Source organism: Eublepharis macularius, chromosome 4 (genome assembly GCF_028583425.1).
Source record: "Eublepharis macularius isolate TG4126 chromosome 4, MPM_Emac_v1.0, whole genome shotgun sequence".
In the NCBI taxonomy this organism is placed as follows: domain Eukaryota; kingdom Metazoa; phylum Chordata; class Lepidosauria; order Squamata; family Eublepharidae; genus Eublepharis; species Eublepharis macularius.
In genome coordinates, this window is record NC_072793.1 from 152812897 (window position 1) to 152839054 (window position 26158).

General features: G+C 46.1%; 1 protein-coding gene across 1 annotated transcript in view; it reads right to left on the reverse strand.

The window, feature by feature from the left end:
* Window positions 1-1450: 1450 nt before the first annotated feature.
* The window catches only part of LAMB2 (laminin subunit beta 2), a 48630-nt gene continuing 23922 nt past the window's right edge, over window positions 1451-26158 (reverse strand). The window contains exons 15-33 of the mRNA XM_054977382.1: window positions 25369-25496; window positions 24001-24121; window positions 23684-23876; window positions 22957-23100; window positions 21683-21914; window positions 21040-21203; window positions 20619-20843; window positions 19242-19459; window positions 17275-17371; window positions 15058-15430; window positions 14529-14713; window positions 12245-12486; window positions 11861-12064; window positions 11465-11609; window positions 8585-8792; window positions 6303-6444; window positions 5072-5248; window positions 3909-4068; window positions 1451-2504 (exon numbers count right to left, since the gene is read on the reverse strand). Of these exons, the coding sequence (XP_054833357.1) occupies window positions 2368-2504; window positions 3909-4068; window positions 5072-5248; window positions 6303-6444; window positions 8585-8792; window positions 11465-11609; window positions 11861-12064; window positions 12245-12486; window positions 14529-14713; window positions 15058-15430; window positions 17275-17371; window positions 19242-19459; window positions 20619-20843; window positions 21040-21203; window positions 21683-21914; window positions 22957-23100; window positions 23684-23876; window positions 24001-24121; window positions 25369-25496 (3495 nt within the window). The 3' untranslated portion in view covers window positions 1451-2367. The remainder of the gene's footprint in view (window positions 2505-3908; window positions 4069-5071; window positions 5249-6302; window positions 6445-8584; window positions 8793-11464; window positions 11610-11860; window positions 12065-12244; window positions 12487-14528; window positions 14714-15057; window positions 15431-17274; window positions 17372-19241; window positions 19460-20618; window positions 20844-21039; window positions 21204-21682; window positions 21915-22956; window positions 23101-23683; window positions 23877-24000; window positions 24122-25368; window positions 25497-26158) is intronic.

A 26158-nucleotide genomic window follows, 5' to 3' on the forward strand; every position in this document is an offset into this window, starting at 1 on the left:
TATTTTGAACAGTGCAATTTTAACATGATTTGTTTGATATCTCAGTGAAGAGAAAGTGCTTGAGCATGTGTTCAAGGTTCACAGTATGGCTACACAAACAAATGCAGAGATATTTCACATTATTGATGAATGTTTTTCAAAGAATTATTGGGCCTGACAAATTTTGTAATGATGCTTCTGAAATGACAGGTGTCCTCTCTGGGGTCACTGCAAAATTTTGCCGAGTTGCAACTGCTGATTTGCAAGTTATGCATTTCCACGCAAATGTATGATTACTGAACTGTCTGATGTATTGTACGATTGCATAAATACTGTAAATCTTACTAAACTAATTAACTGAACAGCTGAATGGTCAAAGTACTTTGCAAGCCATGTTGCTATAACCCTGTTGTTGCATACCAAAGTGAGATGGTTGCCATACGGCAAGGTGCAATCCAACACATTCAAGCTGAGAGAAGAAATTAAGTATTTCTTGCTTGAAAAGAAATTGAAGCTAGCAAGACTGATTGATAATATAGAATGGATCTCAAAACTAGCATGCAAAGCAGAGGTATTTGGGCTCCTAAACTTTCAAAAACAAATTAGTGGTTTGGAAGAAAAGTGTTGATGAAATACTTCATATGTGTAATTGCTTTTTGTCTGAGTTTTAAAGCTATAGCAACAAATACGTCTCCGATTTTTTAATGTACTTAAAAATGTTCCATAAATAATAAATATAATAATATAAACGTCCTTGGAAAAAGTGGGCTCTGTTCTATTACGATGGGACCCAGGTTCTTTGCTGGAGCAACTGGTGGGATGTAAGATACAAAAGGTTGAGAACCACGGACCTAGTCGATTTTGCTACATGTCTGCTTCGGATGAAGTCCAATCCAACTAGACTTTAACCCTTTACAGATGTTACAATTGCACGTACTGAGAACCTACTAACCATATGTATCAGAAGCGCCTGTTACTCATGATTTCCCCATGTAGTTGCCACATTGTGTGAACAGTGTGCATATTTACCATGCATGTATGCTCTCTGTGCACGTGAATGCAAACTCTGAAAAATCCATGCATGGTAAACACGCATTGCCCCCGTTCACAATCCTATGTTAGACAGTCTCTGCCATGAAGCTTGCTTCCTTTTTCTCTAAAATTACCATTTGTGTTTTAATGGTCTTCAATGGGCCCTGATATGAATGAAAGTCTTAGCAGAAAAGGAAGCGCATTGTGTGTCAGGCACTATTTACTGCACACATTAGATAGTTCATAGGATCCAAGCCATAGTGACCACATGTACTGGGAGGATCTAAGCATGGTTGGTAGGCTTGTGGTACACACAACTGTGATGTCTGAAAAGGTCTTCTATCCCAGAGTAAACCAGAGGTACGCATGTAGTCTAGATTCTGGGTTGACTGAGTTGTGAGATGAGATTTGCTAGACAAATACACAATGTAATATGATACAGAGAGCAATGCCACTGAGCCTTTATTCACATACAGGTGCAAACTATCTTGCTTGGGGCACATGATGCGCAATGTCTCATGTCCCAATGTAACTATCTCATCCAACCCTCCCTTGAGCAAACACACAATCTGCTTCATGCTGTTCACCATGTCTCTACATTGGAACTTCTATCTGATAAAGTTTTACAACATTGAGAAGGAGTGTGGCAGAAATCGGAATGGGATTCTGTCTGTGGCATATAACAGCTGTCACAAGGGCAGGCACTCCCCATACAAGATGTTATCATGGATGCAATTCTCTCAGGGAAGGCTTGGTGAAGCTTTCTGCTGCTCAGGGACCCAGAGGGACAAGGGTGAGGACCAATTTAAAGCAAGGTTGAGCACCCAATCCATACAATACAGAATCCTTTTGGCTTCCAGTGGGACTTTAAATCAGATGTGCACATGGTTCCCGTAATGATCACAACCACAGTGCATGGGTAAAAGGTGCTTCAGCCTTCCTGATAAAGCCCCAGAGAGCTGGTCCAGCAGGAAAGTTACACGTAATGATGGCTACACATTTCCCCACAAGCACAAACAGTAGCTGCTTGGGGCTGTTTCAGGATGCCAGGTCAGTGGGGAGAGGTGCTGAAGCCACTTCTACCCAGACACTGCAGCCTCAATCAGAACTCAGCCCATGAGTGTCTGGGATGCACAAAACTGCACCTCTTCCAATGCACATCTGAATTAATGTCCTTTTGGTGGCCACAAGGACTTTGTATCATGTGAATCAGGCTGTGAGAAAGAATGAATACAGAAACAGTGCTCCAGGCACTAGGCAGGGCTAGACAGGGGTAGCCAAGAGTTCTTCAAGCACGTGGTTATAAACAGTGGACAGGTCTCACAAATTAGAGGGGGGTGGTAGAAAATAGGAACTTCACTGGCATGTGTTGAAAATCTGGATCTGCTGGTTGATGTCTCCCAAAATGGCCCTCATCTTGGCCTCCAGCCCATCCAGTTGGGCGGCCTTCTCTTCCAACAGCTTTTCATTTTCTTCATATGTTCCTTCCAGCACTGGATAGAGATGGAGATTGGAGAGGATGGAGGAATGAACAGAGAGAGAAAGAAAGAGAGAGAGAGTGTGAGAGGACATCACTAGTTGAACATTCTCATTCCTGAATCCAACATCCGAAGAGCTAGCTCCAAATTTTGCCTCACGGTTCCAGCCAAAAACCTTCCGGTAGGCAGGCACATTCTTGCAGAGCAAGTGAACTGTGTGTGTCCCTTCCATGATCCATCAGCCACATTCCCTACTGGCCAACAAACTGCTGAGAGAGCAGCGGGGAAGGCTGATTAGAGACTGTGCCAGGTCTGAGTTCTTGGCTCACTGAGTCCTCCAGTTATCCAGAGATTCACAGCAGTGGCCAGGCCTTGCTGAATGCTGGCAATATGAAGGCACCACCCCCAGACAAGGCAGGTCTCTTCCTGTCACGTAGGGGTAGAAAAATGGCATGCAGCACTAGAGGTCTCAGGAAGATAGTTTCAGATCGGTAGCTGTGTTAGTCTGCAATAGAACAGCAGGATTTGAATCCAGAAGCACCTTGGAGACCAATAAGACGTTCAGGGTATAAACTTTTGAGAGTTAACACTCCCTTTTTCAGATATAGAGAGGAATGAATAAATCCTGAGCCTTTGTATCCCAGAGTCAGGAGGTGGGTGGGGTGAAGCAGAAAATGGAATCAGGAGGTAAAAGGTGCAATGCAGCTTGATTACAATCCTGCTGTTCTAAAGTTCTCAGGACTCTGAATATTGTTCCTAGACAGCAGACTGGGAGCTTCCAGAGTCAAGTCTGGAAGTTAAGAACACATGTCGCACCCCTAATGAAATCCTGCTCCTACAGCATGTCTCCCCTCACTGGCCCGCCCTTCCACCATCACCCCTACCTCAAGTGACCATGAGAATGGACTCTGCTCTCCCCTGGTATATTCCAGGACTTGGTGTATTCTGCCTGTTTGTAAGTCCTCCTCCCAAGTGGGATATTAGGTACTGCAATGGGGTATTTTGAGAATCCATCTTGTGTTAAAACTGCTCTTAAGTTAGTTTTCATGATGTAGAGAGACCAGAATGGAAATGGTCAGTGTCTGGCAACAGTTCAAAATCCAGTAAGGATGAGGCTGGACTTCCATTTGTTCAGGGGAAGGACTTCAGTATCCTTCTAAAGGTCCCTGTTCTTCTCCCAACTACCCTCACGGCCTTTATGATCATCCTATCTCTAGTCTTACCAACCCAGTCCTTGAGGAGTGTGCAGGGACCCTCTGGAAACCTGAATCTTGGAAGACTGAATATTTGCCAATGTACAGTTTGCAACCTTTATTCAGAGTGCAGAACACGAGTTTTCTTGGCACCAAATGCATAAGCCCAATTTATTTTTGGCAGGCCCCTAGTTACTGTACCTTCCCTCTTGCTGTAGGCACTTACCACTCAGCCGCCGGAGCTTGTCGTGAGCATCACGCAGTAGTCCCTTGGCCTCATCGCGTAAGCGCTCTGCTTTCTGCCGTGCCTGCTGCACATGGTGGGCCTTGTGTTCCACCAGCTCCTTCATTGTGCGGTACTGGTCACCCAGTGGCCCATCAAGCACCTGGAGGTGCAGGAGGAAATAGGGCAGGGCAGTGAGCAGGAAGTGCAGGCCTCTGGGCAGTCTCATGATCCCCAACATCTCCAGAGGATTATGAGAACAATGGATATAACCAAAGCTGTTTTGATAGAAAAACTTTAATGGACAAGTTTTGCTCCTGCTAAAATGTCTGGGGCTAGAAAACGTTATTTTCTCCAAAGTCAGACTGGCTGATGTATGTATGTTTAAGATGTGTGGTTTGGTAACAACTGCTAGTGCAGCCTGGAGATAGTGTGCCTGTGATCGCAGACATCATAGACTGGAATGCCTAGAAGGGTCAGACAGGACTTTGGGTTTGGCAATGATTCCACTGGATAGCTCCCCTTTAGAAAGGATAACTGACTAGGGTCTAGTGGTTAGAGGAAGGCAGGCTATCAGCGTTGCCCAAATCTGCCTGACAGAAGCTTTTGCCACCATCCAACCACCCATGCCAGTAGAACTCCATCTTAAGAGATTCTGGCCTTTCATACCACTGGCTCCAAGCGTAAGCCATTTTGAGGTAAAATGGATTCCAGTGTCTGCTGTAATTGTCCTCAACCCATTAGTAATGGAGATGGAGTTTCTTAGGGCATTTGTGATTCCCGTTAAAACTAGACATCCAGATGAAATTGGCAAACACTGAATCTCTGGAGGCACTCAAAATGCAAATGAAGCTGGCTCTGAACAAGGGGTGGGGGAGAATAAGAAGAGTTCTAAGAGGATATGCGAAGTACCAGCCAAAGAACTTGAAGGGTTTCAAAGTATTCATTTTACCACCATTAGTACTTAATGTGCATTATTTACTGTAAGCTGCCTGGGGACTGTGGGAAAAGTGGGATACAAAACTATTACCCAGATAACAAGTGCAACCCCTCGAAGGACTGCAACACGTGGATCCTGTGCAGGTAATGCAGTTTGGCCATGTTCAACCCCAAGGGGCTGTTACTGCCAGATTCCCAGACCTTAAAAAAGTCCAGCAGTCCCTTACCTGTTTGGCCTCCTCAGCCCGGTCTCGAGCAGCATTTGCTGTCTCCTCGGCTCGCGTGGCTGCCAGGCTGTTGTTGGCCCGCTTCATCTTGAGGGCATCCACTTGCCTGTCAAGGTGACCCACACGTTCCATGGCTTCAGCCAGTTGACCCTCAGCGCTTTCCGTCTGTTCCTGGATCTGATGAGAGAAGAGAGACCAGAGGGGAACAGTGAAGAAACAAGGAGCTGTGGTCTCTCTCAGCAGTAGGAGCATCTTGTCTTTTAACACGAGTCCTTAACTTGATGCCTTGCAACATCAAAGTGCCCAAATGAACAAAAATACTTTCCCAAGCACCAAGGCACAGAACTAGGGACTCTGTTTATTACAGAAATGTCTACCTGTCCCCTTTCTACCAAATTGGCACTCAGGGCAGCTTACGGGTTGTTTTTTTTTAAAACACCCTCCACAAAACCTAGTACTGTAAACTAAAAACACAACAATAAAAATAGCAAAAGACAAAAGCATCTGAAACATTAGGCAGCAACAAAAGCAGCATAACAAAAGCACCAATAAAAATCCAAAACAATAGAACCGTAAAAACAGACAAGAGTGTTGACAGCACTAAAAAATTAAAAGAATAAAACTAGCAATTGAGAGTAAAAAGATCAAAAGGGCACAGATAAAGTGGAAAAATAGTATTTACCAAATAAGCTCCTTAGAGTTCCAAATCTGTTTGGGGGCACTACTGAAGAAGACCTTGCCCATATGGTTAAGGAGGCTGAAGAAAACATTGAATTGGGGTTCATTTTCAGCCTCCCTTCTCACTTCTATGCTGCTCCTGTTTGCATGAAGCTGCCTTCCACTAAGTCACACCCTTAATCTGTCAAGGTCGGCATTGCTCACTCTGACCAGCAGCAGCTCTCAAGGTTTTCAGACAGGTGTCTTTCACATCATCTACTACCTGATCCTTTGAACTGGAGATGTCAGGGATTGAACCTGGAACTTTCTGCATGCAAAGCAGATGCTCTACCAGTGAGCCATGAGTAGAAGGGCAACACGCACACTCCAGATGATTGTTTACGTCACTCTCACATCTAAGGTTTCTGCTGTGCATTTTCTTAGTTGTGGTCCCCCCCACCCCCAAAAGCAAGGAAGAAAAATCAAGAACTTTAATGTGTAAATGCTTCACATATTCTTTGTAGTACAGAGGCTGAGGTGGGGCTGGTAAAAGGTGCCCAGTACTGGGACCCACCTTATTAACAGCATTCTTGGTGTGGTAGATATCACTGGCTGCATTGCGAATGGCTCTCTCAGCAGCACTCTGCGCACGCTTGGCATCATCTAGAGCCCGCTTCACAGCTTCAGCCGCACTTTTCACACTCTCTGCCCGGGCACTGGAAGGAGAGGGTTGCTGTAAGTTAGACTTAAGTTCAATCCCCACTAGCCATCCTGATGGCCATGAACAAAGATGGCAGATTCACAGGAGGAGAGGTCTATCAGCAGATACTAGCCACAGTTGCTCAATGGATCATCTGTGTTCATATCCAGCGTGCCACTACATTAATAGATGTCCAGGGCAAACAAGGAAGGATAGCCATTTCTGTCATGCCCTGCTTGCGAGTTTCCCAGGGCATCTAACTGTCCCCAGCTGGAGACAAAGTTCTGGACCACCTGGAATTCAGATCTGATTCACAAAGTCAAGGGCACTTATGCTTCTTATTGGAAAACACTGCCACCTCTCCATGATATTTCCAGATAGGTAGCCACCTTCCTCTGCAGCAGCAAAATTAAACAGGAATCCAATAGCACCTTTGAGACTAACAGAATTTATATAGCATAAACTTTTCATGGATCAGAGCTCACTTCATCAGGTATATGAAGCATACATTCTTCAGGGTGATACAGTTGTACTTAATTTACAAGTGTAAATGTACCTGCCTGATAGATATACACTCCAATACGCCTGATTAAATGAGCTTATCCTAGAATAAATTCTGTTAGTCTCTAAGAAGCCCCTGAACTTTTATGTTCTGTCCAACTGCTCAAATGCATAGAAGAATTTCCCTACACTGATGGAAGCAGAGGTTCCCTTCTTCCTAAAACACTCCTAGGCTGCAGTCTAGATGGGAAGCCCATTGAGATCTATCTGCCCGCCCCACCCTTCCTCCAAGGAACTCTGGGAAGCATACATAAACCTCACTTCCCATTTATCCTCACAACAATCCCATGAAACAGGTTAAGCTGAGAGAGAGTGTGTGTGACTAGCCCAAGGTCACTGAGAAAATGTCCTGTCAGAGTGGAAATTCAAAACCAGGTGTAATGATTTTAAGTAAATGTGTGTATGTGATTTTAAATGCTTGGTGTGGTATAGATGAAGAGGGGGTGAAAGAGAGGGATGAGTGAGTGATATGATTGGTTGATGACTGAGAGTGTGGGCGGAGTGAATGCAGTTTTAGACTGAGGCCGTTTCCACAGGGCTTACTTTATTCTGCAAAATAGCGAAATCTCACATGAAATCTCATCAGAAGACGCTGTTATCGTGCAAGAAGACGCGATAACAGCATCTTCTTGCAAGATTTCGTGTGAGATTTCGCTATTTTGCAGAATAAGTTAAGCCCTGTGGAAACGGCCTGAGAGTGGAGAGAAAAGATTCAGTCAGGGCAAGAGAGGCAAGCTGTGTGCAGCCTGAGTATCTTTAAGCAGTGGACAGGAAAATTTCAGAAGTGGACAGGAAAATTTGTGGATCTTCTCCTGACACATACACCATAAAATCTTTTGGGGTAACTCGAGATAAATCAGCTCTGGGTTCAGAGTTTCCCTCCTTTTTGTCCTCATTCTTAAGTCTCTCTCTTTCTAATTGTAACCTTTCTGCTTCCAAACTGGTTTGTCTTTCCATCTCTTGAACTCTAAGTTCCATTTCTCATCCCTCTCTTTCACCCCCTCTTCATCTATACCACACCAAGCATTTAAAGACACATACACACATTTACTTACACCAGGTTTCTTTCCTTAGTCCTAATCTAACACTTAAACAGCTACACTGTTGGCCCTCGAATAGTGACTGCCCCACCTCTGTACTTCTCTTAATACAACCACATTTAGAGACAGAAGGGCCTGCAGTAAGAGTTATGACCCATCACATTTGCAGCTAGGCATACAAAGCATTTCACAATTCTTATCCCACTTGAACCTCACAAGACCTCCATGAAGGATGCTAGGTGAGTTACTACCTTTTCAGCTTTATCTTAGACCAACTCAGGGGCTTCGTGGAAGATGAGAGGTTTTAACATCACATCTAGACTCAATAATCAGCCCTCTGAACTATATTGCCCACCAGTTTAGGCCTCACCTGTTGTTACCTCAGCTGCTAAGTTCTCCCTTCACTCCCTTCTTGTTGGACATCATGCTGCTTGCTCACAAGGAGAAGACAGCTTAAGAGGACAACAGGTTTAGCCCCTACCATCTCTTTCTAGGTCCCAAAGATTCATACTCTTTCCATGCCCGCTCCCACCCCATACACTTTTCCACACTCACTTAGCACGACGTGCATCTTGCAGTAGCTGCCCAGCTCTGCGTACATCCCCTGCTGTTTGGTCCAAGATGGAGTCTACGTTGGCCAGGCTGCTGACACGCTCCTTGATCTCCTCAGCGAGATGGTGGATCTGCGCAGGTGACGCTGGGATGGAGAGTTCCAGCACGCGGGAGGCCACCAGTGCAATGCTGTCAGGATCAGCCGCTTCAACTATGTGAGGGATGGATCAGTTATGGCACAGAAGATTCAAAAACAACAGCCTCTTCCCAAAAGGCCCAGTTCGCATCCCTCGGTATCTCCCCCTCCAAAATATTTGCCTTAGACTATCAGCTGCTGCTTAACAAAGCCCAAATAGACCATTCTTATCAAAAGAGCCGCCAGAGTTTCAGGTTGGGTTTGGAACCTTGCTGGGAAAGAACAGAAGAGGCCCAAGTACACAGGCTGCTGGGGTTCCATAACTGGAATGTAAGGTATATAATTTGGCCATTAAAAGTCACAAGGGTGGGGAACCTGGATCCGAACTATGAATCATGGGGAAAAGGGGAGATTAACTCTTCCTTGCACACAGCTTGGTTGGACCCCCCACCCCCGTTCTTTTGAGACCAATAGGGAAGAAGACAGGCATATGTGTAACAGCTGTATTTTTGCCCCTATGGTGACTTAAGACAGCCAGGAGATTTACAGTTGGGGAAACAGCTCTACGTTTGGAAGAGTTCACCATCACTCACCTTCCCTAATCGTGCGGCCCTGCTCCAAATCACATATACCCTACTTTACAGCTGCTTTTCAGGGATTCTTGGAGCTCCAGTGATGGAACTCTAGTGTCGCACGTAGGTTATAGGTAGGAAGATGTTTCCAGGGGAGTCTCCTACTCATTGTTATAGTTCCCCACTCCACTGTATAGAGAAGCATCCTATTTTCTTTAGAAAACAGAACAGTCAGGAACAGGGACTGGGTATCTATTTCCTGGTCTGCTTGGGAGCTTTACAGAGGGACCTGCCAAGCTGCTGTTGGAAAAACAGACAAGAGGGACCTTGGTCTTATCCAGCAGACAATTCTGAAGCACATGTGGCCTAATGCGTTTTGTGTTTTCTTATGTTAATAGAGCCTCTGCAAAGCAAGCCCACAGAGAAAAAGTGAAATCCTAGTACCCTGCCAAGACCGTTAAGAGCCCTGCTGGATCAGACCAGTGGTCGAACTAGTCCTGTATCCTTTTTCACACAGTGGCCAACCAGTAGCTATGGAGGGCCAACAATAGGGCATCCCTTGATGTTGCCTCCTGGCACTGGTATTCAGAGGTTTACTGCCTCTGAATATGGAAGTTCCCTTTAATCACCTCAATGTAGATAGACCTCATCTAGATCTCTATAATCTGTTTTCAAAGCCATCTGCAAGAGAGTGGAGGTGGCCACTGCTTCAGCACTTTAGAGGATAGCTTTGAAATAGGAAGGGGGAGAAAAAGAGATTCCTCAGAAGGGGCTAGATTGGGCTAGTTCAGGCAGGAGTGTTTATATTCTAATAGTAATATTCAATTTATATACAACCCTTCAGGACAACTTAATGCCACACTCAGAGCAGTTTATAACATGTGTTATTATTATCCTCACAACAACCACCCTGTGAGGTTGGTGGGGCTGAGGGAGCAGTGACTGAGTCAAGGTCACCCAGCTGGCTTCAAGTAGAGGAGTGGGGAATCAAACCTGGCTCTCCAGATTAGAGTCCTGCCGCTCTTAACCACTACACCAAACTGGCTCTCTGTGCATCTATAAAGTTATAGCTCAAGTGAAATTTGATCTCCAGTACACAGAACTCAGCATCCTGGAGAACCCAGATGTATATTTAAAATAAAAAAGTAAGTTTCTTTCTCAGGGGAAAAAGTCTGAAAGCATTTGGCCAGCGTGTGTTGCATTGCTGGATGGAAATAAGCAGAAATTCTGGGTCTAAGAGGGTGAGACTTTGTTCCTTTTAGATCTTTATCTCTCTCTCCCACCATTAGGTGTTAATACAGCCCCAGCCCCAATTCTCCATGCTCTTTCCCCTGGACTTGAGAAAAATTAATTAAAATTTCAAATTATTTTGAACTTTTTTTTAAAGCAAAACATACAGATGTTTATGATTGTAGGATTGTAAGATATTTGTTGTGGAATGTTGGTTGAATGTGAATTCAGATCCAAAAGGGAAGGGACAGTTACTCAGTAGAAGAGCCTCTGCTTTGCATGCACAAGGTCCCAGGTTCAATTCCTGACACCACCAGTTAAAAGGATCAGGTAGCATGTAATATGAAAGACCTCTTGCTGAGACCATGGAGAGCTACTGACAGTCTGAGAGCGGGACCACAAGTGACGCCTGACACAGGTTGGACACTTGCCAGCTTCCCTCAAGTTTTGATGGGAAATGTAGGCAGCTTGGCGGAATGTTGGACAAGTGACAGTTGAAAAGTCCATTGGACAGCAGTCAGAGAGTCAAGCTGCAAGACCAGGATGCCTACATTTCCCATCAAAACTTGAGGGAAGCTGACTAGTGTCCAACCTGTGTCAGCCGTCACTTGTGGTCCCGCTCTGAGTAGAAAATATTGACCTTGATGGACCAATGGTCTGACTCAACATAAAGCAATTCCATTAACCGCATGGGTTTTTCTTTCTGTGCCCTGACTCAGATAGGCCAAACTGGCATTGGAGGAAATAGAGCCTCATGTGAAGAATGCTGTTGATGTTGCAGTGTATGGGCTTGTGGTTTGGTCTTCTTGTTTTTAATTGTTTATGTATTATTGGGTGCTTTAAATTGTATTTGGAGGAGATTTTTTTTAAATACAGGGTGCGTTGAAAGCCCCTTCGAGGGGAGTATTTATATACATTGGGGGGACAGTTGAATTCTGCACTTACAATTCAGGAATCCCTTGATTTGCTGGATAAGGTCTCTCAGTTCCTTATTGGAGTGCTCAAGCCGAGCTTTGGTGGCATTGGCGTTGTCCAAGGCAGCTTGAGCTCTTTGCTTGGCCTCTCCTGCCTGTGCTTTAGCTTCAGCCACCTGCCAAAAAGCACATTGGACTCCTTGGTCAGCCAGAAGGGGGCAGCAAATACACAGGGATGCTAGAGACTCAGTTTCCAAGAATACAACAGGAAAAAAGTTGGCACTCTGCTTTCTGCTTTGAAACCCATGCCCTGGCATTTGCACCATGCCATATTTGGACATCCTGATAAGATCCGACCAGCAGAAAGAGGAAGGCTTCTTCCCACCCTTCTCTAAAAGCAAACCCCACTGTCTCCCTCAAAACTCACCTGGCGTAACAATAGATCCACATCAGCTACAGCACGGCGCAGTTCACCTTCGGCGTGGCGTGCTCGGTCCAATGCATTGTCAGCCGTGGCCACTGCCCCATTGCAGCTGAGGCCCCCACAGTGACGCCTTCCATCTTCATCACGGCAACCAGCGCCTCCACAGGGGCTGCTGGAACAAGGGGCATCCCCTGGGGCACCACACACCTGGTAGACGGAATGGGTGGGACAGCTGTTAAGGATGGGGTCCTCTCTCATTCTTCACAATGCTCTTCAAGTCTGCCTTCCTCCACCATCACATTGTGTGTAGTATCTTGTTTTTACTGCATTATTTTACAATATTGTGTAATCCAGTTTTTGGAGCATTTCCTTTCCGACTGTACCCACCTTCTCATTGATCCGATGAAGGCTCAGCCCTCTGACACGTGCTGACAGCTCAGTCAGGGCTCTCCGGTTTGCTGCATTCTGCCTGTTGAACGCATCTCTCCGTGCAGTCATTAGGCTTTCTGTGCGGCGCCGGAAAGCAGCCGACTGGCTGACAGGACTAGGCACGGCTAAAGTGGAGCTGTTGGCCCGGTGTTCAGCTTCCCGCGACTGCAGAAATGACTGGCGGACACTATCATAGGCCCCTGTCCAGGGTGAAGAATTAATCAGAAGCACCCAAGACCTGTTTGCTGGGCAGCAGAGCCTCTGGACTTGTACTAGGCCCCTGGGAAATTCTCTTCACAGTGACCAATAAGTTCCTCAAGTTCCCACCCACCCCACTCCTAGAAGAAAAAAGAACCTGAAAGATAGCAACAATATTCAGTTTATAACTGCCCTTCAGGACAACTTAATACCCAATCAGAGCGGTTTACAAAGTGTGTTATTACCATCCTCATGACAATAACCCTGTGAGGTGGGTGGGGCTGAGAGAGCTCTGTGACTGATCCAAGGTTACCCAGCAGGCTTCAAGAGGAGGAGTGGGGAATCAAACCCGGCTCTCTAGATTAGAGTCCTGCCACTCTTAACCACTACACCAAACTGGGACTGCAGAAGAGTTAAGTAAGCACTACAAGGCATTACCCATTTCCCCTGCCCCAAATGCAGCTTCTAGAGATCATGACTCAGAGGTAGCATATCATGCAGAAGGTCCCAGGTTCAACCCTTGCATTTCCAGTTAAAAGAATCAGGTAGCAGGCACTAGGAGATAGACCAATGGACCTGACTCAGCATAAGTTTGCTTCTTGGGTTATATTTATTTAGGAGAGGTAATGGAGAGCTTCTGTTAGTTAGAACAGAGCTAGATGGATCCATGGTCTGACTGAGTATAAGATAGTTTCATGTGTTCTCATATGTTCATAGTTTGAGGGTGGATAGGTTGGGAGAAGCACAGGTAGGTTCTAGGCAAGGGTGGTGTGGAAAGAAAACACTTGGCAGGCTAAGGCAGATCTAACTCCCACCATTCAATACATATGTAGCTTCTCCTCTCCAGTGTCAAGCTCCAAGGAGGAAAAAAGCAGTTCTGTAAATCTATAGCAAGCTAAGTACAGTGCCAACTGGCTAATACCCATGCTATCACCAAAACAACTACCCTCACCTTTTGCATCTTTTTAAAAAACTTACAATTTTTTTAATAGGGGAAAGGATGACAGGTTAATCATAAAATCATAGAGCTAAAAAATAATACCAATAGTAAAAAAGTTGATAGCTTGCCTGAGGCATGCCCTAAGATTGATGACTGCCTCAGCATGTGACTTGACAGAATGTATGTCTGTCACGCATCTTGATGGCTGGTAGGAAGCTGGAGTAAAGAACCAACTCTTACTTCTGCTTAAATATGACATTTGTCTTCCATCTGAGGTGAAACTCCTAATGACATTTGGATTTCCCGAACTCATACACTTAAGTATGGCACTCCCCAGAGAAGCTATCTGTGATGGACAAGTACAGTTCTGCTTCTTCTAATGAATAGCCAATGGGAGCTGTTGGAAAGTTGTGGCTGCTGGCCATTGGGATTCATTAGAACAGTTTAAAGAGATGAGAAGGATTTTATGCTTCTGAAGGAAGCAGCAGGAATAGCTGGCTGCTGGCATCAGTTTTAGCGTAACCATCCACTGTTATGATAGTGTGGGATGATGAGTTGACATTTTAAGAACAATGTATCTTTGTGATTTGACTCACTTACTCCTATATTGTTAAACTTGTAAATAATTTTTTAAAATTCTCTGTTTTAACGCTGGCTGGCTGGATATATGTGGACTCAGGGAAAAAATACATACATACAGTTCAGTCTGGTCACAACCAATATGCCTGAGTAACATGGTGGCGGTATATATGGGGAATAAATATTGAGTTATCTTACTCCAACAGCCCTGGGCAATAGCTGGGTGAGGGGTGGTTAATATAGGGAACTGGCTACCCTGGTGGTCTCTAGGGAAAGGAGAGGGAGGATCACGTTTGTTAAAGTCAGGGCTCTCTGTCTAGTAATTAAAGACTAGATGGGTGGTAAATTATGTCTGCCTTTAATTGCCTGTGAAGCCCTAAACCTGGGAAGATAGGCTTGTATATAGGAAGCAGTGTAAGGGGGGGGGGAGAATCACAAATCCGATGGTAATTTGAAGATGACTGCAAGTCAAAGAGTCTGTGTGTTCATCTGGCCGATAGATGAAGCACTGCAAAGAACACTTACCCAGCACATTGGCATGCTTGAGAGCATCCAGCTGGCGTGCCAAGTCTGTCAGGCTGAGGTTGAGGCCACGAGCAGCACGCTCTAGAGTGCCTAGGGCATGGTTGGCATCGAAGTTCTCATCCTGCGTGGCAGTCAGCAACCCCTCCAGGCGGGTGAGTGTTTCTGTGACATCTGCTATCTCCTGCCTGATAAGACAACAGGTCAAAAACTGGAGTGCTGTTGCTCTTCACGCACCACTTGGGAAGGGAAGCCGACAGAAAGCAGCTCTCACAGTACTGGTCTTTAAAGACGATTGGACAAAGTCACCATGAATCTAAGTAACAATCATCTTAGATAGTCTAAGTAACAGCAACTGATCACCAAAGAAGGGAGATGGGACTCTTTGTGAATTTCCCACCTGTCAAGACATTGCTGGAAGGAGATCGCTGGACCAAATGAACTGACTCATCTGGCACAGTCAGCACAGTTGTTCTTACTTTGCCCGCCACCCCATACCAGTTTACACAACACTGGGACCCCCTTCACTCACCGCAGGTCATCCATATTATGCAGGAGATGGGTGATGGCGCTGGTGGTGGCATTGCGGGCATTGACAATGGCCTGAACAGCACTCAGCTTGTCCTGGAGATGACGGAAGGTACCCTCAAAAGCCCCGGTAAGGCCCGTCTGCTGGAGCTGTTGAGCGCGCTGGGCCAGGCTGCGGGTGCGGGCAGCCAAATCCTGCACAATGCGGTCCCAGTCTCCAAAGCACTGGTGGCAAGGCTGACAGGATGGAAAGTCACCAGCAAAGCCACGGGAACACTGGTCACAACGCACACCTGACACGCCTGGGCGGCAGGAGCAATGCCCGGTGACACGGTGACACTGTGGGGTCTCAATCCCGCGGGGGTCACAGTCACAAGCTGGCCACAACACAAAGCAAAAGAGAGTTTATGAGCACACACACAGCCACCCACTTCCTTGCAGCCTGGCTCTACAAGACATTGGCGCCTAGTCCAGTCTCCAAATAGCCTAATCTGAAACAGGGCTCTCAAAATACTCTTTTCTTGTTCTTCAAGTCTGCTTATTTACACAACCTATTTTCTCACACCATGTGTGCCAGTTTCCAGTGGTCTAATATGTGCTACTCACACATCTCTGTAACAGAAGTAAATTCATGTCAGAGTCACCTGACAGAGTCACCTGTCCTAGTTTCTGCCTCGACTGCCCTCACGTTATCAAGCACATTGTCAGGAATTCAGCTCTCTTGATTACTGCCTGTAGGTTTATCACTATAGCTTTGCCTAATTCACCTAAAAACGAATTGCTGATCAGGGTTTTAACAAAGGGTTGGATTTCCTTAATGGCTGAAAAACGTTTTCCAGCCTTTCAGCATGTCACAGTCTTCAACAAAGAAAGGGAGAAGAGAAATAACAGAGAGAGAGAGTGAGAGAGAGTTGTGGTGAAGCTGGAGTTGGCTAGAAAAGGGATGTTGCTCTTTTGGAATTGGATGCAGGGTTAGCAGTTGGGCTTCCTCCATTAGGAGTCTTTGTTTCCAACAGGTTGTGTATTTCATGGTATTCTGAAACAGCTGAAAAATGGAATTATTTAGGAAGATATGTTGTTTACTTATTTCTTGAGGACCATCTATGAGGGCACCATGATTGGTTTCAGTGTTATTTATTTATTTATTTATTAATTAATTATTCTGGCTGAACCTGTGCTCTTAATTTTGGTTACCATCTTTGGGTGTTTTTAGTTTTTTGTGATTTGGGGTTTGTTACCTACTTGTTGGAAGAAAGATGGCAAATATTTTTAAGAAATATTTTAAAGAAATAATTACGTGTAAAATAAGTTAACTATGAGTCAAAACACACGAGATGAAAAACCTAGATTCAACTCGTGTTCTCTTACCTAAAGGTTTGTCGGGAACTGTAGGTATCCTTACAGCTTAAAGTTTAGCATTTACAGAGCAGCAGGGAGAGACGTGCAGGTGTCCTTGCAGCTTAAAGTTTAGCATTTACAGAGCAGCAGAGAGGGAAGTGCGGGGGTCCTTGCAGCTTAAAGTCTCCCGGTGCAGCCAGGCGTCGCTCTGCAGGACCAGGTCGGATGAGGGGAAGGGAAAATGCTGTGATGCACCTTGAGAGTAGACGAAAGGCACCCCACACCTGCACTTCCCTCCCTGCTGCTCTGTAAATGCTAAACTTTAAGCTGCAAGGATGCCTACAGTTCCCGACAAACCTTTAGGTAAGAGAACACGAGTTGAATCTAGGTTTTTCGCCTTGTGTGTTTTGAGTCTATTACAAAGACACTAACTGACTCTGGGAGTGCTCTCATTACAAGGTAATAAAACACCTAAGAATTTCCCTTTTTGAAACAATGGACTCGATCCAGAGAGCCCCTCCTCCAGCCATAGCTACCTGAGCCTCACCGCATGCAGGTCTAGAGTGCTCCCTACTCTTCTAAAGGAACTTCTTCAAGGGACCAAGGAGAGACTGCAGGTGGAAGGAAGAGGCAAAGCCCAAACGCAACTCTGCTTGCAGTTCTTTGGATGAAAGCTATCATCTCCACAGTCATAAAAACTAGAAGCAAACTTTTTTTTAATGAATATGGACGTTCTCAGGATTTCTGTACCCTCTGTCACAGATCTGCAGCATCCATGGCATCCAAGTCAGCCGTATTTTGGGCTTTCTGCCAGCTCTTGGTTTTGTGTCCCCCCCCACCCCCGCAAAGGGCTGGCTTCTGTTTGCATGCTGGCCACACTCACCTCTGCACTGTTGGCTGGGCTCTCCCCAATGGTACTCCTGGCATTCAGAGCAGGTGCGGCCCCCAAAGCCTGGCCGGCATTGGCACTGCCCTGTGAACTGCAAGAGATGGCCAGTTGGAGACACAATGGCAGAAATCCCAAAAGCAAGCCCTGACGCACGACCCCCATGGCCAAGTGAGAGCAGGAGAACGCTGCCTGGGCACTGAGATCGAAGACCAGGGAGCTATTATTCTTATTCTAAGAAAGACTTACAATTGGGTTGGATCTAGCAATCCATCAGGGGAAGGCACTTATGACAACAGATTTTTCTCAGGCTCCCCTACTGCTAGCAATACTTTTTAATCTCAGGATACTTCATTGCTGGGGTTGAAGAACCTGGGTGGTTATACATGGCAGCAATTCCCTGTAGCTTTCCCTGTTATCACTGCCAATTCAGCAAAATGGCAACGAGGCTTCCACATGACAAGTTTCCCAGTGGTGCCTCTGCCCCAGTTCCCTGGAACAGCCACACGCACGCACACACGCACACACCCCATTATGACGTTATAACAATCTGTGTGTCCAAGTCCCAGCTTTCTTGGGAAAAAAGTCTCTAGCACCTTTGTTGCAGAAAAGGCATCTCTCTACAATGAAAGAGGCTAAAGGCTTACTTTTTTAATGAAAGCTGAGAATTAAGAAAACCAGATACACAGATTGTTATAACATTATAATGGCAACAATATTTAATGGCTGATTTAAAAAACAAAACAAAAAAAGCCTCCCCCATGGTGGTGGGGGCAGGATACGGCCACAGCAGAAAGAGAGGAGGGGAAAATGGCTACCATGTTGGTGAGACCAGGAAAACAGGAGCCTTCCCACTCATACGGCAAGGAAAACCCTCCATTTCCCAACAGCATCAATCCCGTGCAAATAACCCATGTGGAAAAGGTCTACTCGTCCATGCAGACTGGTCAGCTGCAGTGGGGAGGGGATTAAAAAAAAAACCCTTTCTGTCTCTTCCGATTTGCTCCTTCCCTCTTCCCACTGAAGCCCCTTTTCTGCATGGCAGGTTCTGCGACTGCAGGGAAAAAACTTTCCCAGTATCAGAAAGGATTGCTTTGGGGAAGGGAGCACAAGAAAGGTCTGCCACCCTTATGTACATGGATTGCTGGATCCAACCCAGGATGTCAGTAATTCTTACCACCACCCTATAGAGCAGATCAATATTATTATCTCCCTATTGCAGATGAGAGGGAGGGGCTGAAGCGACGAGAATGACCCCAGGCCTCTGCTTGGGATCCAGAGATCTCTCCCTGTGGGCTGGGAGTAGACGAAGGAATTGAGACGGGATATTGCAGAGTGTCCCAGACTTAAGGGATGTTGGGCTGTGTTGCTGAGAAGCGCACACCAGCAGGGATGCAGGTGCTTAGCAGGGAAATGAAAAGGACGGCCACTGTGGTGTACTGGTTAATGTTTCAGACTCAGAAACATTATCCCCCACTCTGCCATTAAGCTTACTCAGTGTCCTTCAACCAATCACACATGCTCAGCCTAACCTACCTCACAGGGTTGTTGTAAGAATAAAATGGAGAACAGGAGAACCATGTGTCTTGAGCTCGTTGAAGGAGAAAATGTGCTAGATAGAGATGGGATGGAAAGTGGTCTAAATTGAACCTGCCTTGGGAGTAGGTGGAACAAAACTGAGCATAGATGAACAGACACCTTATTGGCAGGTGTTTGCCAGTTGTATTATTGTATTAATTTTACTGTATATTGCAGCTGCTTTACTGAGCTTCTGGAACACAGTGGCTCTGAGTCTGTGAAGCAACAAGGTTACTACTCAAATCTGCTTCTGTTATGAACTTATTGGGCGGCCTTAGACAAGCTGCTATTCCCCAGTGTTAGATGTTTTCTCTCCTCCAGCTTCCTTCACCCCACTGCCCTTGAGGATCCCATGTGCCTTCACCAACCACGAAGATTTAGCTAACCTGATTGCAAGCAGGGTTCAGCGAGTACTGGGGATGGCAGTTGCATGACTGGCAGCCCTGCCCATTGGCTAGGTTCCAGAAGTGGGGGGCACAACGGTCACAGCTCTGCCCTTGGACATTGGGCAAGCACTGGCACTGCCCGCTGCTACGTTCACACAGGCAGTGTTCCCGCGACGGACACTCACTGCGGATGGTGCCCAGGAAGTTGCAGGAGCAACCTGCAGTGAGAAAGGCAAAGGTTACTTAACAAACAACGAAAGGGGAATAATATGCCAGTGTGTAAAATGAAAGAAATGCTGCCTCATCCAGAATACTAAACAAAGAGTTTCATTTTTAAGATCCAGGAAGACGCATGTGCTATGATGTAATTGTTGCTGAATGTGAGTACAGTGGGGCAGGAAGTGGGGGGCCCAAAACAGCGGCAAAGGGAATGACATCATGATGACCGAGAGGTCTCCTCCTACTCCTCTCACCTCCTTCCTCCCTACATGAGCAGGACAGGATTCAAAACTTTCTTATATCATCAAGCTCCAATGCACTACAAGGCCCGCTTGTGAATGTACTTCTTTGGGGTGGGGCCATGGTTCAGTGTCAGAGTACCTACTCTCCATGCAGAAGGGCCCAGGTTCAATCCCTGGCATCTCCATGTGGAAGGACCAGGCAGTAGGTGATGTGAAAGACCTCTGACGGAGACCCTGAAGAGCCACTACCAGCCAGAAGGGACAATGCTGATTTTGATAGACCCCCCTAGCCTTATTCTCTATAAGGCAGCACCCTGTGTGATGAAGCAGTCCAGAACATGACAAAGATTTGCCTCTCCTAAATCCAGTCCAATGAGCCATTACTAATCTCAAGTTTTCAATTATCACGAGGATTAGAAAGCATCTACAAAAACAGAAATTCTTAGTCCTCTAAAAAAAGATCCCAGGTATGGAACTAGAATCACACAGGGCACTTTTTGCAACCAGGCCCTATGCATATTTTCTAACTGTCATAAGCATGACTGGTTTTGCCATGCCTCACACAAGAGGATGTGGGTGCTGTAGACAATATTTTTATAAATCCACAACAACCATCAATATTTTTATAACCCATGGTTTTATCAAGATTTAAATGTGGGGACAACAAAATAAAGCATGAGGCACAACCAGACCTCAGACTATCATAGTTTTTCCATTCCCATAACTTAACAAGTCAGTTGTTGCTTGACTAAATAATCTGGAAGCCTCATACACTTCTTTGAAGTTTCTTCCAACCCTGAAAATATATGCTACTATGATTTACAAAAGGACATGGCTAAGAAGGTAGTGTTAGGACTCGGAGCAATGCACACTAAATGCTGATTGGAAGCAAAATCTCTCCACAGAGGACACTCACGGCGACAGGTACGACGGGTGGCATCGCCATAATAGCCCCCTTGGCAGCGCTGACACTGGTCTCCCTCAGAGTGGTAGAGGCAGCGGAGGCAGCGGCCTGTGCGTCTGTCACAGGATTCCGGGCTTGATGTATCAATGTTGTTGTTACACGCGCAGGGCTGGCATCGCCCCCCAGCCTGCCAAGGGTTGCCATAGTAACCAGGAGCACACTCATCACAGCGCGGGCCTGTGTAAGACAAAGGTGTTGTTTCTGAGGGGCTGAAACAGATAGCAGCAGATCAATGGCGCTTTGGCACAAGATCATGAGCCAAGGACTTGACTTGTTATATACTTCCAATCTATCTTACAGTTTCTAGAACTCTTCCTCTCCACCACACTTGCTTCATGCCAAGCCTGATAATTGACAAGGAAGTTGGCCTTGCCTGTATAGCCTGCGAGACAGCTACACATCACAGTTCCAGAGCGACTGTCTTGATGGCAGGCAGCAGCAAAATGGCGTCCAGAGCCAGGTGCCTCAGGACAGGGGCAAGGTCGGCAATGGCCGCCTGAGGCCAGCACGGGATTTCCATAGTATCCAGATGCACACCTGCAGATAGGGAAAGAGGTGGGTTGTGTATTTCACAATTCTGGGAGTTAGTTACATTAAGTACATCCTACAGTGAATACAAATGCCTGAGAACTCTTATGTTTCTTGTTTTTTGTAAGGAAGTTTCTAGCCCGCAGCAATGAAGAGAACAGGCTACAACCACTGGAGGACTGTAAAAATAAAGAGCATTTGAAAAAGGCTTCCCATGACAAGAGCGTCAACACTTGGGCAATATGTGACCAGCATAATCCCTGTTTCAGCCAGTAAGGACATCAATTCATTAGTGTGGGTCACATCCAATGACCACAGGCCACAGTCTGACCCTTTAGCAGTTAGGTTCATAAGCAAGCATAACCCCAAGGCCTTTACTGTATCTCAAACCTGAGCCCTCTGGCCTTAGGGGGAGAGAAGACAGTTTTGGAAATAAGGCACCAGTGCAGTTGCCAGCCGCCCCTGAATATCTTAACGTTCTGCCTCACCTCTGGCATCGTTCTCCTTCTGTGTGGCCTCGGCAGCGCAGACAGCTGCCTGTCCGTGGGTCACATTCTTCTGAGCGCCCATTGCACTGGCACGGCCGGCAGTTTGGAAAACCCCAGTGGCCTGGCTGACAGTGGTCACAGCGAGGCCCAAAGGCACCTGTCCGGCATGGGCACTGTCCACTGAAGCTATCACAAGTGCCGGTCAAAGATCCCTCCCTGTTGCACTGGCATGCTGTAAAGTGAGGGAAGGAAAAATCATCCATATTTCCGCTCTTCCTCCCAACACAACACCACAACGCTCCATCAACGCATCACACATCCCCAAACAGACCTCATGACATGCCTGGTTATCTGATTTTAGAACTATTCCCTGCATATGTCTGACTTCACCCTGTCTAGGGATGTTCACAGTCCTTGCCTAGAAGATTCAAATTCTGCTCTCATTCAGTTATGTAACGAAGGTATGGAAATGGTTCCTATTTTGCATGAAATTATTTCCTTGCCAAAGTCGTTTCCTGAACCAGGCATTTTAATTGTTTTTGTAGAATCTGTTAGCTTTTTAGCCGAGAACAGTGGCAGGACAAAAAGGAGGAGCAGCCAGATGACAATCAAAGACTCTGTTCAAATGCACAATTTCTTTAGTTCAATAAAATTGCAGTGTAAGTACTTTGGGAAAATGCTATTATATCAGCAACATTAAAGGAAAGGAACGTGTGCAAAGAGGCATACAATAAAAGAAAAACAATTCTCTGAAAAGGTCTGTATGTCTCTTTATCAGTCTGTGAATTAACATTTTAACTACTCTTCAGCAAAATGATCCATATGGATCAAATAGGGAGGGGTGTAAAGTTCTAAAACTAACTGAAGATCATAAAGGAATGCCAGGAGCATATGGGCCTTCTCAGGAGCACCCAGAGAGGTGCCGACGTGCATATTAGAGACTTTAAAATGCTATAAATATGTCACTTGATGTTTGGGGAATGCAGTTTTGGGAAGAGATGACATAGGAAGTGTGCTTAATCCTTTCCTCTGTATTCCTCTCTAGCTTTCCAAAATCATCCCTCTCTTTTCCGTACACTCCACAGAGCTTTAAATCTGTGCTTGCACTTTGGGGCAACCCCTGTCCCTTACAATATCTTGGGAGTAAGAACTGGACAGATATCTAACAGATATCTGGTGATATCCTGGTGATATCTGCAGTGACTGAAACTGAGTAAGGTATACTTTAAAAACTTCAAAATGAGCCAGATGGTCAGAAGCCATGTTTCACTCACCTTTGCAGCCGCTGGGTCCAAAGCCAAAGGTGCCAGGGGAGCAGCGTTCGCAGCGGCGGCCCATGACATGAGGTTTGCACTGGCACTGCCCACCGCTTGGATTGCACTCAGAACTCAGTGAGCCCTGAGGGTTACACAGGCAGGCTGGGAGCAAAGGAAGAATGAGAAGGAGGCAGAAAGAAAGAAGGAAGGGGCTAGGAGAACAAAATCACAGAGGCCCTGGCCAACTAGGGAGCTGGGGCTCAGCTATAAATTCAGCAACTTCTTTACTGAGAGGAAGGAAGCAGGGGAAGTGTGGCCTTAGGCCAGACACATGACTGAAATATGATGTTTGGGTTGGATCTGGGAGCCGTGAAGAGGCCCTGGTGAAAATCCAGACCTGGGCAGACTGTGATGACTCAGCAGCCATTCCATTAACAGCAAGAATATAACCCTCACCAAATCACATGAAGTTTATCTGAGGACTCTGGGGGAGTGAAGGGGGGCAGGTCTCCAGGTTCCCTGCTGCAGAACAGGATAGCAGAGAAACTATATGAATTTTGGCACAGGCATCCTCACTTGTACATGTAACTTAGCATGGATGTCGAGTCACAGGTGTCTCCAAGTGGCATGGGATAGTTTCATCACCCCTGCCTTTGCACTTTTATCTCACAAGGAGTTCTGTGCAGCACATGGAACCTTTCCAGTGCTGGATGAGGTCTCTGCGCCTGGGCAGTTTAACACTCACGTAGTGCCCCCTGGTGGATGATGGCTGACATGCTGACAAGCAAGTTGGCACAAGGCTCTGGAACAGGTGCCTTAACCACAGGGCGAGCCTGTTGTGCACAGCGGTAGCGCTCAAAGATCTCCTTGCGGGCAATAGAGGCAGCATCCCCAGCGATGAACATCTCTAAGGAGGAGTAACGAGGCATCAGGACCAACTTTGAGTGGGGGAGGAAATGAGGGAGACACAAACAAGGAGAGCGCATTACTTGCAAGTGGTTTCTCCAGCAAGCTGTGCATCACCCTATCTCATGTATCAGGGCCCCACCATGCCATACATACCGAGTCCAGGAGAACAGCAGCACCTTGCAAATGCTCACGCCCTCCATAGCGAGTGAACTCTACCCGGATGGTATAGCTGACCCCTTGCTCCAGGCAAACTGGCTGGGGCAGCACCACATACCTGCAGATGGAAAGGAACATATAGTTCAGGAAATAGCAAAAAAGATCTTTCCACTGTGGTACATACACTGGTAACAACTAGATTAGACTAATGCAATAAGCTGTACACAGGACTGCCCTTGAAGAGTGTTTGGAAGCTAGTTTGCTACAGCCAGAATGCTGACTGGAGTGGGTCATAGAAACCACATCACTCCAGTCTTGTTACATCTACACAGGCTCCCAATTGGCTTTTGGGCCCAATTCAAGGTGCTAGAACTGACCTTTAAAGCCCTATATGACTTGGGACCAACAAACTTTAAGGACCTCCTGCTCTCATACAAACCTACTTGACCAGTGCGGTTATATTCAGGGGCGCAACTTTGGATTCTCTTGCTGTCTGAGGCTAGAGGGTTGGCAACCAGAGAAAGGGCCTTCTCAATAGTAGCACCAAAATTATGGAATTCCCTCCCCAGGGAGATTTGTCTGTCCCCCTCTATCGCTGTTTTCAGTCAGTGGATGAAGACTTATTTGTTTTGTTTGGTGTTCTCTCACTGATCGTCCTTCCCATGTTTGTGTATGTGTATTTTTAATTTTATGTATTTTACTTAATTGTTGTTTTAAACTTTTTTATACTAAGTATTTCAAAAGCTTGTTTTACTGTTTTTGATTGTTTGCTGCCTTGGGAACCCTTGGATGGATAGAAAGGCAGCATAAAAATGTTCTAAATAAATAAATAGAATGGAAAAGTGTAGCCACAAAGCATTTCTACAGAATGTTGCTCCTACAGAGTCTTCTTCAACTCCATGGATGCAAGGCAGCCCCTTAATCACCTTCACAGGCTGACACTACATTCTCACTGGCACATCTAGACAGCCTTTTCCGCTTTCTGCCACAATTAGAAAAGAACGTGAACTTGTCCAGGATGCAGCCCTGATACGATCAAAATCCATAGCTCCCAACAACTCTCTTCTTCCCCAGGGTGACCTATATTTCCTTATCACTAAAGTCAAGATAGCCTGACCTGGATGGTCCAGGTAGCCCAAGCTTGCCAGATCTCAGCAGTTAAGCAGGGTCAGTCCTGGTGAGTATTTGAAAGGGAGACCACCAAGAAAGTCCAGGGTAGCTATGCAGAGGCAGGCAAAAGCAAACCACATCTGAAAGACTCTTATCTTGAAAACCCTTCAGAGGTCACTGTAGGTTGACTGCAACTTAATGGCGTAAGAAAAAAAAAGTCAAGATGCTACCAATTCTGGATTTGCCAGCACTCACCGGGATGTGGGTGGTAAAGCCACAGCCATCAAGTCATCCGCAGGGATGGTGTTCCCACAGGGGCTGCTCGTGGGGATAGACCCAGGTCGTATAACAGACACTTTCACCTCCTCCCATGTCACTGATAGCTGAGGGAAGAGGAGAGCATATGCAGCATTGATCACAGAGTAGCTTGGTAGGCTGGGACACAGCGATGGCAATTTCCCAAAGGAGTCAGGCCAAGGGTAAAATGGCACCACTCAAGACCCCATTGAAGGTCAAGGTCTCTCCGCTCAATGTGCGAATGAAGTGGTTATGGGCCAAAGGGATTCAGTATCAGGTAGGAAGATTAAAAACACAGCAAGGGCAGGTGTGAGGAGAATGGAGAATGGAGGGAGGTTTTTTTGTAAAGGGCAGCATCAGGCAAAAAAATGCTTTAGACTCCCAATGCAAGCCTACATTCTGGACTCCACTGCTTAGCCTTGGATGAATCCTCTGCTAAAGAGGCTTGGCCTGCCTCCAAAGGACTGCCACTTGTCTTTCTTTACTCAGAGATTGCTCTGGCTTGTAGAAACTTGTGAGAGCCCCAGCTGGTTAGCCAAAGGAAAGAGATGGGCAGGTATTCCAGAAAGTTCCTTGATAGGGGAGGATTAATGGGAAGACATGGGAAACATATGATCACTACTGAGAATTACTGTTAACAAACAGCTACAAGTAACTGCTTGGCATATATTCAAACAGTCTAATTTAGGGGGCTGTGGGTTATACGAGGAACGCTAAAAGCATTTTCATCAGCTCTACTCTTGTGCTT